General features: G+C 42.0%; 3 protein-coding genes across 3 annotated transcripts; 2 read left to right on the forward strand and 1 right to left on the reverse strand.

The window, feature by feature from the left end:
- Positions 1-2884: 2884 nt before the first annotated feature.
- On the forward strand, positions 2885-4712 carry LOC128746454 (uncharacterized). Its single transcript, XM_053843502.1, has 2 exons — positions 2885-4167; positions 4229-4712. The coding sequence occupies exons 1-2, from the start codon at positions 2885-2887 to the stop codon at positions 4710-4712; spliced, it is 1767 nt and encodes a 588-aa protein (XP_053699477.1).
- A 24-nt stretch (positions 4713-4736) lies between these two features.
- On the reverse strand, positions 4737-8046 carry LOC128746455 (uncharacterized). The gene is made up of 3 exons (XM_053843503.1): positions 8001-8046; positions 5827-6632; positions 4737-5765 (listed from the first exon to the last, which is right to left on the reverse strand). The coding sequence occupies exons 1-3, from the start codon at positions 8044-8046 to the stop codon at positions 4737-4739; spliced, it is 1881 nt and encodes a 626-aa protein (XP_053699478.1).
- A 2403-nt stretch (positions 8047-10449) lies between these two features.
- On the forward strand, positions 10450-12440 carry LOC128746456 (uncharacterized). The gene is made up of 2 exons (XM_053843504.1): positions 10450-11861; positions 11918-12440. Exons 1-2 carry the CDS (start codon positions 10450-10452, stop codon positions 12438-12440), a joined length of 1935 nt encoding a protein of 644 aa, XP_053699479.1.
- Positions 12441-18018: the final 5578 nt, after the last annotated feature.

Consider the following 18018-nt stretch of genomic DNA (forward strand, 5'->3'; position numbering starts at 1 on the left):
GTTAACTTTCGAAGCTTCTCCAGTTTTTTGTTCCACCAAGGCGCGTCTTTGTTAGAAGTTCGCGTCCTTATTGGACAACTTTGGTTAAAAAGGGCTATGATTTTATTATTAAACATTTGCGAACAATCTTCCAGTTGGTTGACTGTCTGAATTTTGCTTTTGAATGCATCTTCGTCGCGTAAAAGTTTAGAATAAAAAAGGTCCCAGTTTGTCCTTTTAGGGTCTCTATAGGTTTCCGTCACTAAATTCCCTGCGTTGTAATAAAATATAATTTGTTTATGATCGGATAAGGAGGTTTCATCAGATACATGCCAATTTTCAAAATTTTCAGACAGTTTAGAGCTAGATAGGGTAATATCTAACACTTCTTGCCTGACTGCATTTATAAAAGTTGGTTTATTACCTCGATTACATATTTCAACGTTGTTAGATAATATATACTCAAAAAGGCACTCACCTCTTTTGTTTATCACCCTTATTCTTGTTTTCGTTCGAATGATATTCGTTCGAAAGTTAAGCCGATCTGTATTCTTGTTTTCGTTCGAATCAATTCGAACGTTCGAACGCCCCTTCCTTTTGTTCATTCGAATATGAGAATAGCGCTTCCCGATTCGTTCGAAACAAACTATTCGTACGAATGCAGGATACGGCCGTAAACAAGAATTAAGGTGTATGTCTGTACTACCCCATACAGTATGATGGGCGTTTGCGTCGCACCCAATGATGAACTGCTTGTTGTTGCGTTTACAGTGTTCTATAAACTCCATCACTTCTCTAGGAGGGGTTTCTTCTGATTCTCCTGGAAAGTATGCTGAGGCCACCATTATTTCGCTTTTTCCTCGCGTCGTTGGCAGTTCTATTTGTACAGCTACTATATCTCTTCTGATGAACTCTGTAATTGGCGTAAAGTTGATGTTAGTTCTTACCAAAATAGCAGATCTAGGTGCTGGCTCGGAGTCATCATAAAGTAGCTTACCAGATTTTGTTGAAAGTCCTAGAACTTTAGTTTTATTTACCCATGGCTCTTGCAGCAAGGCCACGTGTATATTTTCATTGGTGAACCTGCGGCAAAGGATTCCACTTGCCCCTTTGGCGTGGTGCAGGTTTACTTGAATGAATTTAATTATTTTGAATTTAATAATTATTATTTTATTTTAATTTATAGATAGTTAGATATAAGTTTTAATTTGTTTCGAACTTACATTTTCAGTTTTCTTTGTTGTATAGGTTAGTTTCTCCTCCTCTCTGCTCCAACTTCCAACTATCTGTCCTATAGTTTTCATAATTTTAAGTTGTATTTTAAATATTTATATGACTTTATTTGTTTTCCTACCTTTCACTAACTCTGACTTTTCAAACAACTCTATTTTCACAAATATTTAATTTTATTATTCATTTTAACTGTAAACTTCCTTAGCTTTTACTGCAAGCTCGTATCTTTTCAACTTCAACTTCGAAATGACTTTTCACTTTTTCCTTCTGTCAAACTTTCTTTCCTTCCTTGTTTACCTCTGAGACGCTGCGCTGTCAGAGTGACAGTCGCGATCGAATGTGCAACAGGGCGAAACCGGTACTTACTCGTTTCGATCGCATAGTGGGTGCGTCAACACAGGGTTTAAAAACTGTTTTGAAGGGTTTGTCCACGAATAACGCTTCATAGACCATTTCCATCAAGAGATACAAGTATGATGTCTTTGACAAAGTTGTTTGTATTAATATTTACTACAACTTTGCCGGAGGTACCAAACCGGTATCTCAACTGTACATGAACATAAATTTCGTATCTCACTTTTAAGGGAATTAATCACCCAAAGATTTCTCTCACAAGAAGGGGCTTGTTATACCAGGAAATGTCCCTAAAGACACTATATGCAAAAAACTTCACGTTTCGGCGCTATATCAAACGATCACGTATTTCGCTGTTTGGGCCACTGTGGAATGGTACAAAAATATTGAAAATCGATCGGAAAACCGCTAAGCTATTAGGCCGTATGAATAAAAGATATAGAGCAAATACTCCCATACGATTTAAACGGGAACAGCAAAGTAAACTGTTTTATTCATACGGCCTATTAGCGCTCAAAACATTTCATTTTTTGTGACGCTCGCAATTTTCGATGTTTTGGAATTACCCCCTATACCCGCTACCTGCCTGAAAGACGTAGTCCTACGTCAAAACTTGTAGTAACAATACGAAAAGGCAGCAAAAAAACCCAAAACAGAACAACGAAAAAAGACAAATATATGACGGAAAAGCAACTAAAGAACGATGGAAAGGAGGTTAAAACACGACAAAAAGCGAAAACGAAGAAATTCCGACGAAAAGATAACGGAATGATGACGAAAATTTGCGAAAAGACAAAAAAAACAACTACAAAATGATGAAAACATGCTAAAAAGGCATTGCAACGAAAGGGCAACAAAAAGACGACATACTACGACGAAAAAGCGACGGGAAGACAGAAAAAGACATTTAAAAAAAGTGAAAGCGGCAAAAGAATGTTGCAAAATGCCAAAAAGTGACATCCTGGCGAGAAACTGCCTAAAATTCAAAGTGATGAGAAAGTACGATCGATATGCACTGCAGTCACGGCCGGGCAGCAGTAAATCACAATTCTTTACCAATTTATTACGTGTCAGAGTAGCAATAAAGAAACGCGATGGTGGGGTAACCGCCGTAATTAACTTGTATACACCCGTTTTTAAAATCAAAGCCTACTAATTTAGATTTTCTAGCATATAAAAACCGACCCGCACTGATTGAAGTCACAGATTGTCATTCATCATGCAATCAAGGTTGGCGGTGCCACTACTGCTTGCTTTGCAAGCAGCAGCAGTGTCCCCATCATCGTCAGGATCGATAATTCTTCCCCAGCAGACAGCAATGGATTCCCTAGTGACGACGGTGGTCACTATTCTATTGAAAGCCTTCCAGGACCCTTTTGAACCGACGCTGGTGCGGCAACAGGCAACAACCGCTGCGGGTAGCCGATTGCTTGCAGACCTGCTGGAAGAGGTGTTCCGGCGGTTGAACGGCGTCATAGTTGTCCAGTTAGCTCATCCAAAGCATGGAGCGTACCGACGGCCAAGCAATAGGGATGTCTTCTTCGTTGATGAGTACGAAGCTTTCCAGCTGTTGTATCGGAAGTTTACGGCACAGGAGTACGGTACCTCCGGACGGGTTTTGGTAGTGCACAGTGGTTTGCTGAACGAATCCGCTGCCCAGCGTGTGTGTGATGACTTATGGAAACTGCGCATTGTTAATGCGGTACTGGTTGGGAACACTGACGGCGGAGTTCGGATGTGGTCCTATGTTCCGTATCTGGAGGAAAGCTGTGGTTTAGTTAACTTAGTTGAGCTGAAGATGTCCGAACAGGGGGACAAAACTAAGACGTTCCATGGCTGTCGGTTCAGAGTGGGGTCATTCGAAACTCGACCCTTCACCATCAGGCAGAGCTTCGGGAACCGGACATCATCGAGGATGAGAGGTTTTGAGGGTGATTTACTGAACGTGTTGAGGAAAAAGTTAAACTTTGGCGTTACGATTGTGGAACCGAAAAACGGCGAACAGTGGGGTTATGCGCTGAAACAGAACAGTACCGGCTTGATGGGAATGATCCAGCGAGAGGAAGTTGATTTCGGCATTTCCTGTCTGGGGATATCCGTAGCTAGGGCGAAGGTTTTGAAAGCCGGCATCGCTCACTACACCACGGCACTGGTGCTGGCGGTTCCCCGAGGTCGGCGGTACACTTCCTTCGAGAAGCTGTTTCTTCCACTCAAGACCAAAGTTTGGTTCTTCATTGCCGTTTTCTTTCTGGGGGCAATCGTTGCGATTTCCTTGGTGGAATATCGATATGATTACGTGCGGAACTTTGTCTACGGGAGAAGTGTACGTTCTCCCTATCTGAACTTACTTCAAGTTTTCTTCGGCGTAGCGATGATTTTAACGCCGACGCGTAACTTTGCCCGGACGCTTCTCTTTATGTGGATGATTTATTCTCTGGTGGTGCGAACTTGCTATCAGGCAGCCTTGTATCATTTTCTTCAGAAGAAATCTACCTTACCGCCGTCGCAGACGTTGGCAGAAATCGACCAAACCGGTGCACTGTACTACGTGGTCGAATCGGGAGAACGGTATTACGAGGCTTTTCCACATCGTCTTCGCAGGTATTTAATGGTATCGACCTTCGGTCGCTCTGACAGCTCATTGCTCTGATGTTGATTGCAGCGTTCGACATCTACCGCAGGAGCACAACAACATCATCCGTCGCCTGGAATGGATGATGCGACACCCGCGGGATAAGGATGTGGTTCAGGGCGCACTGGACCATATCGCCTATCATAACCATCTGTACCGAAGACGTGGTGGTTTCCAGCAGATCTGTCCGGAGTTCATTGCCACCTTCACGGTCGCCATCTACTATCCGAAGAAATCCATACTGACGCCGCAGTTTGACGAACAAATCCGGCACATCCAAGCTTCCGGACTGATGAGCTTCTGGGTTATTCGATACGGAGACTATGACTTCTTCGGGCGACCCAGGAGACGACCCAGACCGAAACAGTTGAACAATAACTATCTCTTCTTCGCGTACGAACTGGGAGGAATCCTGTTGACCGCCAGCGGGGTTGTGTTCGGATTAGAACTAGCTTCCAAAAAGGTTAGAATTTTAAGGTTATTGCTAGATAGAACACCAATAAATAGAAGTTAAGCACCAATCAGGTAGCGTTTGAGTCTACAAGATAAAAGTAATTCGTCTCCCGTTGTTCAGTGATCGCTGCTTCCACCAGCCGGCAATGCGTTCCGCTAGGAACATCGCGCCACCGATCACCAATCCAACAGTCCACAGTTCGAAACTACCCTGAACCTGCAGGAATCGCAACGGTCGAGGACCATCCGAATGTTCGTCACTGCGCAAAAACACCGGCTGATGATAGTGCGATGCCCACTGATCGATCAACCCGGCGGCGTTCAGGCGGCCCAGGAGAATACTGAACGGTTGCAGCACCGGTGCCGATCGCTGGGAGTAGATTGCCAACTTCGACAGATACACACGATCCTTGGTGATTCGGAGAATCTGCTGATGCTTGGTCAGCGCTCGGTTTACGTGGGAGATCGCCTCGATTGGTGCCAGCAGAACGTAGCGAGTGGTCGGATGTTGCAGCTCAGTTATCTCACTTTCGTAGAGTTCTCGCAGTCCCGTCTGCTGGAGATGAGCCGCGATGCCGGGAAAGGCTTCGAACAGATAGCTGTAGTTCCGTGCCATCCGGATCTGGTACCCAGCGGCAGTGTACTGCGGTATGAACTGTGGAACAGTCTTGTTCGGCTGCGACTGCAGGAACTTAAACAACGAACCCATGTACGAGGTGCGAATGATCATTCCATAGAGCAGCCAAAACGTCAGCAAAGTTCGCGAGAAGTTACGACCTGGCAGACGAGTTAAAGATCCACCGAAGAAGACGTTGAAAGTGTTTAGCGTTGGAGTGTTTACCGCTCGACCGAAGACAAAGTTCCGAACCGTAGAGGTTTGCAGGTTGATAAGCACGATCATGAGTCCGGCGAGACCCAGGAAAGTTCCGACAACGATCCAAATAAGGCTCTTGAAAGGCAAATAAAGTTGTTCCAGCGAGCTGTACGGCTCCCCAGGTGGAACGGCGATAACCATTAGCGAGGTATAGTAGGGAAAAGTACTTCCCATGAAACGGTTCCTGCTGTAGGTCACTGCCCAGTATCCAATGGTGAAGTTCACCAAACGATCCCGCACCTGCGGGAAGAACAACTATCAGTCACTTGGTTTCCTCAAATTTAAGTTTCATTCATCTTACATATCGAGCCACACCGGTGCTAAACCCCAACTCCGCTGTAACACCCCAATCCGGAGGATCCACAACCACCACCTGTGCGCTGAAATTCAACCGTGCGCTTAACACTCGCACCACAATCCCATCCAGCCCGTCGGTGTTAACCACACTCCCATCCGATCCAAACTCCAGCATCATGAACGGTGGAATATCGAAGCTTGCCAGTTTCAACGGACACCCGTGGAAGTCGGTCAGCTTTTCCGGATAAAATTCCCTAGCATCCCACCGTCCGTCACGGAAAATTTTCCAAAGCCACGGACGAACCTGTTCGCAGTAACCGTTCCCGAAGGGAAAGTACGTATAGTAGTAGGCGTTGCCGGGTGAATCGTCAAACGTCATCAAAACGCCAACATTGACAATATAGTGCGACCACAAGTCATCCATGATTTCCTGCACCGTTCGGTAGCTGCTGTTCGACGAATCGCTTACTACGATCAGAAAGTTTCCCGTATAATCGTACGTGCGAATCTTCATTCCGGCGCTAATGCGCCGGAAGGCTTCGTAATCATCCACCAGAAATACATTGTTTGCTCGCGATTGATTTAGGACCTTCGCCTGGTAGGTTTCCAGCTGAACGGTAACGCTTGGTCCAACCCCGATCAGGAGCTGATTGATTAGGTCACGTTGAAAGAAGACACTGCCCGCTTTGGTAGCTCGACGCCGCAGGTAGATGTGGTTGCACTGGGTCGCGTAGAACTGAGTGATTACAGCGACGGTGGCGTCCCGTAGGGCAGATTCTGACGGTTCGATCTGGGCTGCGATGGAGTAACCTATCGATGGTGAAACCGTTGGTAGCATAGATAGCAGTAGTAGGATCAGCATGACCGAAGCAGATTAGAATTAGAAGAAGACTGAAGTGTGAAAAATGAGTTCCAGACTTTAACGATGGGACTGAATTAAAACAAAACGGAACGCGAAAAAATAGATTAACGATACCACTCACGCAATTGATGTGAGCAATTTGGTTCGGATTTTATCAGATTCGTAACTTTGTTTTAAGCGCAGAAATGCCTGATGATTCAATTCATAGCATACGTTTCCTTTAACCGGATGGCCATCGGTACACCCTGTAGGTCGCATTTTTCCGTCAGCCCCTTTCTTAGCTCTTCTGCTGTTGTGACCTCGTCTAGGTTTCTACACACGACCACTGGCTCCCGTGACAAGGCGGTCACGTTCGCCCCCTCGCCGAGAGCTTTTTCAATGAGTTCCTTGAAGGCTGTGCTCCTGACCGTATACGGGTTTTCTTTACTTCGAATAGCATTTCACCATTCTGAGTGCGTCTGGTCTTCATCACCTTCCCCCCATGCTTCTTCAGTTCAGGGTCGGCTCTTACTTTCCGGAGGATGTCGGCATATGTCGTTTTACCCGTTGCAGCAACGATTAAGGCATTGCCTCTTTTTTTCTCTCGACGCTTCTCACTTTTTCGAGTTCGTCATTGTCATTGTCATTGTTTTTTCGTTATTTTCCTTCTTGGTCGTCCTTACGTTTTTTGTCTACTGGAGGTTCTTTGTCCCCTGGTGAGTCACGATCTCGTTACTCGGGGCGCAGGGTACAAAATGCCCGCGATGTAACCTGTACTCCGACGACTATCATCTCGGCTTGTTCTGACAGCGCTAATTCTGCAGCTGCTGCTCTGTTCATCAGCGTGTAAGTACTCCCTTTTGGCAGCATTCAGTACAGTTTGAATACCAGTTACTTGCTGCTTAATCTCATTGTGGACGTCGCTTCTCGCTTTAACCAACTCGTAGAGATTAGTGACCCTATCCATAGCCTGTGCCAACCTCGTGTCTTTGAAATCGTGTCCCAGAAGTCCTCTGCTAGGTCTGGTGTAAGCATCGCGTTGAGGTCGCGACCGTCTATGTGCGTTAGAAGTAGAATGGCTCAGAAGCCAGCTTCTTTGCGCCAAATCCAATCGTGCATTTCACTAACCAGTATACCATAACTAGGATCTTACTGGTGTTAATCCTAATGTGCTTGCTCACTGTATGTAATTGATCAACTTCACAAGCACCATCAAGACGGGGCAAGACACTTATAGCGGTGTCAGATCGCATTGACAAGCTGGTTTCGGAATTCTGTGGCATTTTTAGGAGACTCGCCATGCCCAGAACTCGCCCTACCACACCTATCCAACTCACCGGGTGGATCAACCGTTAACGCCTTGGCGCTGGATGGATTTCCCATTCCCGTACCATGAGGGCTAGGGCTAGGGCTAGGGCTAGGGCTAGGGCTAGGGCTAGGGCTAGGGCTAGGGCTAGGGCTAGGGCTAGGGCTAGGGCTAGGGCTAGGGCTAGGGCTAGGGCTAGGGCTAGGGCTAGGGCTAGGGCTAGGGCTAGGGCTAGGGCTAGGGCTAGGGCTAGGGCTAGGGCTAGGGCTAGGGCTAGGGCTAGGGCTAGGGCTAGGGCTAGGGCTAGGGCTAGGGCTAGGGCTAGGGCTAGGGCTAGGGCTAGGGCTAGGGCTAGGGCTAGGGCTAGGGCTAGGGCTAGGGCTAGGGCTAGGGCTAGGGCTAGGGCTAGGGCTAGGGCTAGGGCTAGGGCTAGGGCTAGGGCTAGGGCTAGGGCTAGGGCTAGGGCTAGGGCTAGGGCTAGGGCTAGGGCTAGGGCTAGGGCTAGGGCTAGGGCTAGGGCTAGGGCTAGGGCTAGGGCTAGGGCTAGGGCTAGGGCTAGGGCTAGGGCTAGGGCTAGGGCTAGGGCTAGGGCTAGGGCTAGGGCTAGGGCTAGGGCTAGGGCTAGGGCTAGGGCTAGGGCTAGGGCTAGGGCTAGGGCTAGGGCTAGGGCTAGGGCTAGGGCTAGGGCTAGGGCTAGGGCTAGGGCTAGGGCTAGGGCTAGGGCTAGGGCTAGGGCTAGGGCTAGGGCTAGGGCTAGGGCTAGGGCTAGGGCTAGGGCTAGGGCTAGGGCTAGGGCTAGGGCTAGGGCTAGGGCTAGGGCTAGGGCTAGGGCTAGGGCTAGGGCTAGGGCTAGGGCTAGGGCTAGGGCTAGGGCTAGGGCTAGGGCTAGGGCTAGGGCTAGGGCTAGGGCTAGGGCTAGGGCTAGGGCTAGGGCTAGGGCTAGGGCTAGGGCTAGGGCTAGGGCTAGGGCTAGGGCTAGGGCTAGGGCTAGGGCTAGGGCTAGGGCTAGGGCCAGGGCTAGGGCTAGGGCTAGGGCTAGGGCTAGGGCTAGGGCTAGGGCTAGGGCTAGGGCTAGGGCTAGGGCTAGGGCTAGGGCTAGGGCTAGGGCTAGGGCTAGGGCTAGGGCTAGGGCTAGGGCTAGGGCTAGGGCTAGGGCTAGGGCTAGGGCTAGGGCTAGGGTTAGGGCTAGGGCTAGGGTTAGGGCTAGGGCTAGGGCTAGGGCTAGGGCTAGGGCTAGGGCTAGGGCTAGGGCTAGGGCTAGGGCTAGGGCTAGGGCTAGGGCTAGGGCTAGGGCTAGGGCTAGGGCTAGGGCTAGGGCTAGGGCTAGGGCTAGGGCTAGGGCTAGGCCTGGAGCTGGTACATCAATTATGAATCGATTTGTATGCGAACAATCAAATTATGTTCACAAAAAGAAAGACCAAATGTGGAGAATCCTCGTTGCTCTGCTTACGTGATAAAAAAGAACAAAAATGTGACAATTTCATGTACAAAGATTGATCCACACTATTCATATATCCATATATCGTCTGTGCTAGAAAAACTGAGAAATTACACCTTCTTGTCGATTATCAATTTATCAACTATTTATCAATCGAAATTCGCATACCCATTCCTAGCCCATTCTTTTTTTATGCGAATCACAAAAGAATTTCTCATTGATCAATGAAAAAATCTAATTAAGGCAGAAACAGCGCACTGGAGAGAGAAAAAAGACGAAGCAAAATTCTCAATGAGAGTGCGCTTTTATTAGATGATTTTGAATACTCATCTGTAGTGACATGGTATATCCGGTACGGATTTTACACACAATGATGTATTCGAAAAACTATATCTTGCAGCGTTATTTAAGAAATATACAAGATTTTCAAAATGCCATCTTTCTCGTTCGCACCAACGCTGTTTGATGTTAACGCTGCTTCGGCATTAATCCGTTGAGAAATAAAATAGCTATAAATGTTCAAAATCTGACCACTTTTCCACTTTTTATATTTAGATTTAGATTCATCATTTTTCAGCCAGCAGGTTCTAACATACTTTAAATATTAATTATCAGTTTACTAGCATTCTCACCATCAAAAACCTTGTCGAAAATCGCTTCTCTTCTTACCTTATAAATGTTCCATTACCACACCTCCACAGCTTACAGCGATTTCCCAAACGCATTTTCTTTCGTTAATACCTAATTTTAATTTATTTCATTTCCAGAAAAAGGAAAACACGCCGAAAACTCCAGACACACAACACCACAATCCGGGCTTGCCGGTTGTCAGATGACGTGGTTTTAACCTAGATTTTAGACAAATTTACAAATCCAGGTTACTTTGATTTACTGCAATAAGTGAGAATGAAAAACCATTCAGCACGTGTCGCCCGTGCGGGCAATTATCCCTCGTGCGGTTACGTTTTTATCACTTTCCCTTCCTACTATAAAACTCAGCGCATCTGCTGAAAACCATTTGCATTTCCCCACTTCTGTCACAATGTGGAAAACCGTCGGTTTTTGGTTTCTTATTTTCTGCGCAGTTTCCGCAGCTTCCAGACTTTACCGAGAACCACCGGACCCGGAGCTCCAACTGGTACGAGCAGTATCGCGAACTATCGTTCGCTACGGTTCAATCATAAGCGATCGCTTCCGATCTCCGCTGCTGGTGGATAGTTTTGCGCAGGACCGGCGAGCCCGCCACCAGCAGCAGGACTGCCTAGACGGTGTACTTCGCAGCGTTGAGCGAGAGTTCCCAGTACAGTTTCACTGTCATACGAAACCGTCGCACCATGAACGGGCCGTAATGCTTAGCTTGATCCTGATCGATGGACGTATCGCCCTTCGAAAGTTTCTAAACCATATGGATGAACGGTTCGATACATCCGGCATCTTCTGGATTGTACTGTTCGATCCAAACAGTTCGGAGAAATTCAGCAATCAGTACGAGTTGCTTCAGCATATATTGGAGAACTTCTGGCACAAACAGATTCTCTATGTGTTTATCTTTGTGATCAGCGAATCGAACGGCGTTCAGTTGTACTCCTTCTTTCCGTACGATCAAAATGTGTGTGGTTTCGTTCAGCCGGTTCTCCTCGACTGGCAGAAGGATAGGTTATTTCGATCGCGACTACCACAGCTCTACGGATGTCCGTTGCGCATTGGAACTTTCGAGAATCCACCGTTCATTATGATCGCAAAGGATGCTCAAGGTCACGCGTACTTACGTGGCATTGAGGGGAACCTAATCAATACCATATCGAAGCGGTTGAACTTTACGCTCACGATTGTGTCACCTCCGGAAAACGATCAGTGGGGTCAACTCGGCGAGGATGGTAACAACACCGGGCTGATGAAATTACTGCTGGATGGGAGCGTCGACTTTGGGATCAGCTCACTGGGGTTAACCGAGAAAAGGATGACACTGCTGTCACCTGGAACGTTCCATTTCACTACGGATTTGATTTTTGCTGTCCCCTCCGGAAGGCAGTATTCCGCTTTCGAGAAACTCTTTCTACCCTTATCTGCCGGGACCTGGTATGTGGTTTGCGGATTTCTGGTGGGTGCTCTGATCACCATTGCTTTCGTGAAAGTACAGAAAAGTCGAGTACAAGACTTCGTTTTCGGACTAAACATTCGAACGCCTACGTTAAATTTGCTTAGCGTTCTTTTCGGTGGTTCCTCAGTTAGGTGTCCGACAAGAAACTTTGCTCGAACCTTGTTGATGCTGTGGACATTGTGTACACTAGTTGTTCGAACCGCTTATCAAGGCTCACTGTACAAGTATCTGCAGGCTCCGAAGAACTTCTCCGCTCCGTCGACAATCGATGCAATTCAGCGCGAAGGCCTGTATTTCTACATGCTGGATATAGATTTGCAGTACTTCGTGAACTACCCAAGGGTTTTCGACAGGTTAGTCAACGATTAAGATCGGTTACGACCAGTTATTAAAACTTGATTTTTGGCAGAATACGTTTCTTTTCGCATCAATATTCCGCGACCGTCGAGAAGATGGAACAGATTGGACGAGAAGAATTGGACGGAGCATTGCTGACGCTTGTTGACAGCGTAGCCTTTCACAATCAAGTCTATCCACCGGAAGATTTCATACAAATCACCCGCGAGGTTGTCTGCACCTTTCCGATGGTAATTTACTATCCGAAGCATTCGCTGTTGAAACGAATTTTCGACCAGGAGATCAAAAAGCTTAGGACTACCGGATTGATGCAGTTGTGGGCGTCCAGGTATGGCAATTACGATTTCTTGCGACGCACAAAGATGACGGCGCTCACTAAGCCACTCTCCGTGGGCCATTTGGCAGGGGCGTTTGAGCTTTACGGAGTGCTGTTGACGCTGAGTGGGATTGTCTTTCTAGTGGAGGTAATTGCTAAGCGAAGTGGACAGGTTGGAATTGCTGTAGAGAGAATTCAATACCCGGAGGGCGGTGCCATCGCGTGCTACTTTAGCTGTGGTAAGCCGATTCGATGTTGATTTTAACATGGAAATAAAATAAGCATTTTCTAGAAAGAAGTTCATTAGTAGAGACAGTTATACAAACAGTGACCTGTGACGTCTTCCAACATTTCATTCGTTGCGACGAATTGCTTCGTTGAGTTATTTTTCTCTCCATTTTGAACAATTTTTGGATGATTTTTGAACCATTTTTGGGTAATTTTTGCATCATTTTTTGACAGTTTTTCTACCATTTTGCAGCATTTTTAAAATATTTTTAGATAATTTTTGTATAATTTTTGGATTATTTTTGGACTATTTTTGATCATTTTTAAACTAGGTTTGGGACAATTTGGATGATTTTCGGATAACTTTTGGGACATTTTTGTATTATTTTTCCATCAGTTTTGGCAGTTTTTGGATCATTTTTGAACCTATTTTTGATAATTTATGCACCCTTTTCGAACATTTTGGGAAAATTTTTAAACTATTTTTGGATCATTTTTGTATCACTTTCACTTAGTTTTGGACCATTTTGAATTAATTTTTGGACCAGTTTTGATAATTTTTTGACCATTTTTGAACAGTTTTGGATGATTTTGTATCATTTTTTGATAACTTTTGGGACATTTTTGTTTTATTTTTCCATCAGTTTTGGACCATTTTTGGATGATTTTTGTATAGTTTTTGTATTATTATTAGACTATTGTGATAATGTTTAAATCATTTTTGGATACTTTTTCTATCAGGTTAACAGAGAGTCTAGTTTTGGATCAGTTTTTCATGATATGTTTTGGACATTTTTATTAATTTTTAGACGTTTTTGGGATATTTTTGAATGATTTTTGTATCTTTTTTGGCTTATTTTTGGATCCTTTCGAATATTTTTTTTTATTGTGGTTAGCCCCAAAGGATCATTCATCATTTTAGATAGTTTTTGGACAGTTTTGGATCATTTTTGAATGATTTTGGCAGTATTTTCGGACCATTTATGGATCTTTTTTTGGTGTCCAATTTTTGAATAACTTTTAAGACATTTTTGTACCACTTTTTAATTAATTTTGGACCATTTTTGTATAATTTTTGGACCAATTTTGGACCATTTTTGATAGTTTTTGGACTATTTTTCGATGATTTTTGTAGCATTTTTAAATATATATTTTTTCTATTTTTGGATCATTTACTGATAAAGTTTTGAGACATTTTTGTACAATTTTTTTGGATAATCTTTGGACCATTTTTGGGCTTTTTTTAAATATTTTTGAACCATTTATTGATATTTTTGTTTGCATTATTTCTGGATAATTTTTGGAAAGTTTTTGGAATATTTTTGAGATATGATGGCATTGATTAAATGATTTTTGTATCAGTTTTGGACAATTTTTGCATGATTTTTAGACCGATTTTGGACTATTTTTATGATTTTTAAGACATTTTTGGAACGTTTTCCATCAGGTTGAAAGTGTCTAATTTTTGGATTATTTTTGGGCTGATTTTTTTTAGACTATTTGGATTATTTTTGATAATTTTTAGACATTTTTGGGACATTTTCTAATCGTTAGAATCACAATTTCTTATAACCTTTTAGGACGTTTTTATGTTATTTTTTCCATTAAAATTGTACCATTTTTGGGACAGTTTTCTGTCAGTTTTGGATCAGTTTTAGACCCTTTTTAGTTAATCTTTGAGCCGTTTCTGGGCTTTTTTGGATAGTTTTTGGACCATTTATAGGTCATTTTTTGGGATCATTTTTCGATCATCTTTAGATAATTTTTTCATCAGTTTTGGGCAATTTTTGGATAGCTTTTAGATCGATTTTGAATCATTGTTTTATTATTTCAAGCTTATCCCATGCTCTAAAAATAATCTTAATTCTCAGAATTTTACTGGCAAAGCGCTGAAGGTGAATTGATCTGCTCTCTCTCTCTCTCTCTCTCTCTCTCTCTCTCTCTCTCTCTATCTATCTATCTATCTATCTATCTATCTATCTATCTATCTATCTATCTATCTATCTATCTATCTATCTATCTATCTATCTATCTATCTATCTATCTATCTATCTATCTATCTATCTATCTATCTATCTATCTATCTATCTATCTATCTATCTATCTATCTATCTATCTATCTATCTATCTATCTATCTATCTATCTATCTATCTATCTATCTATCTATCTATCTATCTATCTATCTATCTATCTATCTATCTATCTATCTATCTATCTATCTATCTATCTATCTATCTATCTATCTATCTATCTATCTATCTATCTATCTATCTATCTATCTATCTATCTATCTATCTATCTATCTATCTATCTATCTATCTATCTATCTATCTATCTATCTATCTATCTATCTATCTATCTATCTATCTATCTATCTATCTATCTATCTATCTATCTATCTATCTATCTATCTATCTATCTATCTATCTATCTATCTATCTATCTATCTATCTATCTATCTATCTATCTATCTATCTATCTATCTATCTATCTATCTATCTATCTATCTATCTATCTATCTATCTATCTATCTATCTATCTATCTATCTATCTATCTATCTATCTATCTATCTATCTATCTATCTATCTATCTATCTATCTATCTATCTATCTATCTATCTATCTATCTATCTATCTATCTATCTATCTATCTATCTATCTATCTATCTATCTATCTATCTATCTATCTATCTATCTATCTATCTATCTATCTATCTATCTATCTATCTATCTATCTATCTATCTATCTATCTATCTATCTATCTATCTATCTATCTATCTATCTATCTATCTATCTATCTATCTATCTATCTATCTATCTATCTATCTATCTATCTATCTATCTATCTATCTATCTATCTATCTATCTATCTATCTATCTATCTATCTATCTATCTATCTATCTATCTATCTATCTATCTATCTATCTATCTATCTATCTATCTATCTATCTATCTATCTATCTATCTATCTATCTATCTATCTATCTATCTATCTATCTATCTATCTATCTATCTATCTATCTATCTATCTATCTATCTATCTATCTATCTATCTATCTATCTATCTATCTATCTATCTATCTATCTATCTATCTATCTATCTATCTATCTATCTATCTATCTATCTATCTATCTATCTATCTATCTATCTATCTATCTATCTATCTATCTATCTATCTATCTATCTATCTATCTATCTATCTATCTATCTATCTATCTATCTATCTATCTATCTATCTATCTATCTATCTATCTATCTATCTATCTATCTATCTATCTATCTATCTATCTATCTATCTATCTATCTATCTATCTATCTATCTATCTATCTATCTATCTATCTATCTATCTATCTATCTATCTATCTATCTATCTATCTATCTATCTATCTATCTATCTATCTATCTATCTATCTATCTATCTATCTATCTATCTATCTATCTATCTATCTATCTATCTATCTATCTATCTATCTATCTATCTATCTATCTATCTATCTATCTATCTATCTATCTATCTATCTATCTATCTATCTATCTATCTATCTATCTATCTATCTATCTATCTATCTATCTATCTATCTATCTATCTATCTATCTATCTATCTATCTATCTATCTATCTATCTATCTATCTATCTATCTATCTATCTATCTATCTATCTATCTATCTATCTATCTCTGTCGGCTGTGACCTTCCGCGAAAAGTGAAATTTTTTTTCTTGTGCAGTGCTTTGCTTCTTTACTCTGCCCCCGAATGAGCATCAGTTGGGTTTTATCTTTTCTTTCTTATTTGTTTAATGAAGATTTTTGGAAAATTTTTGGTTTTGCCTTTCTACTATATAAATATATAGTATAAAGGTATGGTAATCGCTCGGAAAACCGAATTACCCATCCGGCCGAGTGTCTAGTGCCGTTCGACTCAGTTTCGGAACTTCATCGTTGTCTCCGTCGTCATCATCATCATCATTTTTGGATCATTTTTTGAATTTATCTCTCTCTCTGTCTGTCTGTGTCGTATGTTACATTCTCCAAATAGCAGAGAAGTTTTTTTTTTCTTTTGCAGTGCTTTGCTGTTTTGTTCTGCCCCCGAATGAGCGTCAATTGGAATTCATCTTTCTTTTCCGGCCGGAATACCCCCAGTGTGCAAGAAAAGCTTACAGCTCTGCTTGTAGCTGTGCTCCTTCTGCGCAAGAAGAGTGGTTGTAAGACAAAACAGTATTCAGGCATCATTCGGAAGCAGATCAAACGAGTGAACAAAATACTAAAGCATAATGCTCTGTGTCTCTGTGTGGTTAGGATGAGCAAAAAGGCAAAAAAGCAAGCCAGCTCTAGGGACATTTTTGAATCATTTTACCATGAGTTTTAGACCATTTTTTGATAGCTTTTGGGACATTTTTGTATTTTTTTTACATCAGTTAAACTGCAGATTGCATGTGTCAGCAATTGAACTTATGAAGCACCTTATGCTATATAGTGAAAACTTTGGCCAAAACTAGTTTTAATACTGCACATAGATACCAGAAGAAAAAATTAAATTAATTATTAAAAGCACTTATGGAAACTCAAAGGACGCAGCACTATTCCCTTCGAAGGACTGCTGGTGAGATTGTTCTATTTTTACCCATATATACAACATTTCATCTTAATATCATATTATTAATAGTATTATTATTGATGATGATGGAGTGGATTGCCAACCTGAATCCTTAAGTTCTAAAGCAAATATGGCAGTTCTCAATTCTCACAAACAAATCATCACGTGGGTTAAAGTTGGTACAGCGAAATTGATTATTACATGGAAGGATCCTAATGTTGAAAGGCGACTCTTATAACCCTGGAATGCGCACAACTGCCTCTGCTTGTGGGTCCGCCCAATCCCTTCTGGCCCTTCTGTAACAGCATTAGTGTGAAATTCATTTGATAACTTGATAAATTTGGATCTACTGTAATTCTACCTACATACACTGGCAAGTCCTTGAAGTGATGGTGGCTTTCCCCTACTACCTACTACTACTTTTTTACATCAGTTAAACTATTCTGTATCATTTTTAGTAAAATTTTGAACTTTTTTTTGGAACTTTTTGGGTCATTTTAGACCATTTTTAGAGAAGATAAGATAAGACGGTTTTTGGAATTTTTTTGATATTTTGCATTTATATATTTTTACTAGCTGACCCGACAAACTTCGTATTGCCACAAATTAACCTGTGTTGTACATAAATCATGAATCTCGGATCATCTTTGTCACAATCTCGAGTTTTGCAAGCCCCCCAGTGGGCGGCGCTTCCGACGGCGGGTCACCGGCAACACTCGCGACCGTCTCGTCCTGAATGATCTAGTGTTACTATAGATAGTTTTTGTGGTCTTGTATTGACTAATGTTTTATGGAAGAGTCTCGAATTTCTCGAGTTCGATTAGTTTTTGAGTTTCGCAAAAATTTCTGTTTTATTTGTATGAGAGTCCATATCCCCCTACCACAGGGGTGAGAGGTCTCTAACTATCGTAAAATAAATTCAAGACTCCAAAATCTCCCACATGCCAAATTTGGTTCCATTTGCTTGATTAGTTCTCAAGTTATAAGGAAATTTGAATTTCATTTGTATGG

This window comes from Sabethes cyaneus, chromosome 1 (assembly GCF_943734655.1).
Source record: "Sabethes cyaneus chromosome 1, idSabCyanKW18_F2, whole genome shotgun sequence".
In the NCBI taxonomy this organism is placed as follows: domain Eukaryota; kingdom Metazoa; phylum Arthropoda; class Insecta; order Diptera; family Culicidae; genus Sabethes; species Sabethes cyaneus.

What these genes read in the sequence shown, in the direction of transcription:
- LOC128746454 (XM_053843502.1), top strand. Translation starts at nt 2,885, where the DNA reads ATGGATTCCCTAGTGACGACGGTGGTCACTATTCTATTGAAAGCCTTC. An exon ending in TTTCCACATCGTCTTCGCAG is followed by an intron (nt 4,168 to 4,228) that starts GTATTTAATGGT and finishes TGTTGATTGCAG; the next exon opens with CGTTCGACATCTACCGCAGG.
- LOC128746455 (XM_053843503.1), bottom strand. Translation starts at nt 8,046, where the DNA reads ATGGGAAATCCATCCAGCGCCAAGGCGTTAACGGTTGATCCACCCG. An exon ending in GTTAACGGTTGATCCACCCG is followed by an intron (nt 6,633 to 8,000) that starts GTGAGTTGGATA and finishes CACCATCGATAG; the next exon opens with GTTACTCCATCGCAGCCCAG. An exon ending in GCACCGGTGTGGCTCGATAT is followed by an intron (nt 5,766 to 5,826) that starts GTAAGATGAATG and finishes TTCTTCCCGCAG; the next exon opens with GTGCGGGATCGTTTGGTGAA.
- LOC128746456 (XM_053843504.1), top strand. Translation starts at nt 10,450, where the DNA reads ATGTGGAAAACCGTCGGTTTTTGGTTTCTTATTTTCTGCGCAGTTTCC. An exon ending in TACCCAAGGGTTTTCGACAG is followed by an intron (nt 11,862 to 11,917) that starts GTTAGTCAACGA and finishes GATTTTTGGCAG; the next exon opens with AATACGTTTCTTTTCGCATC.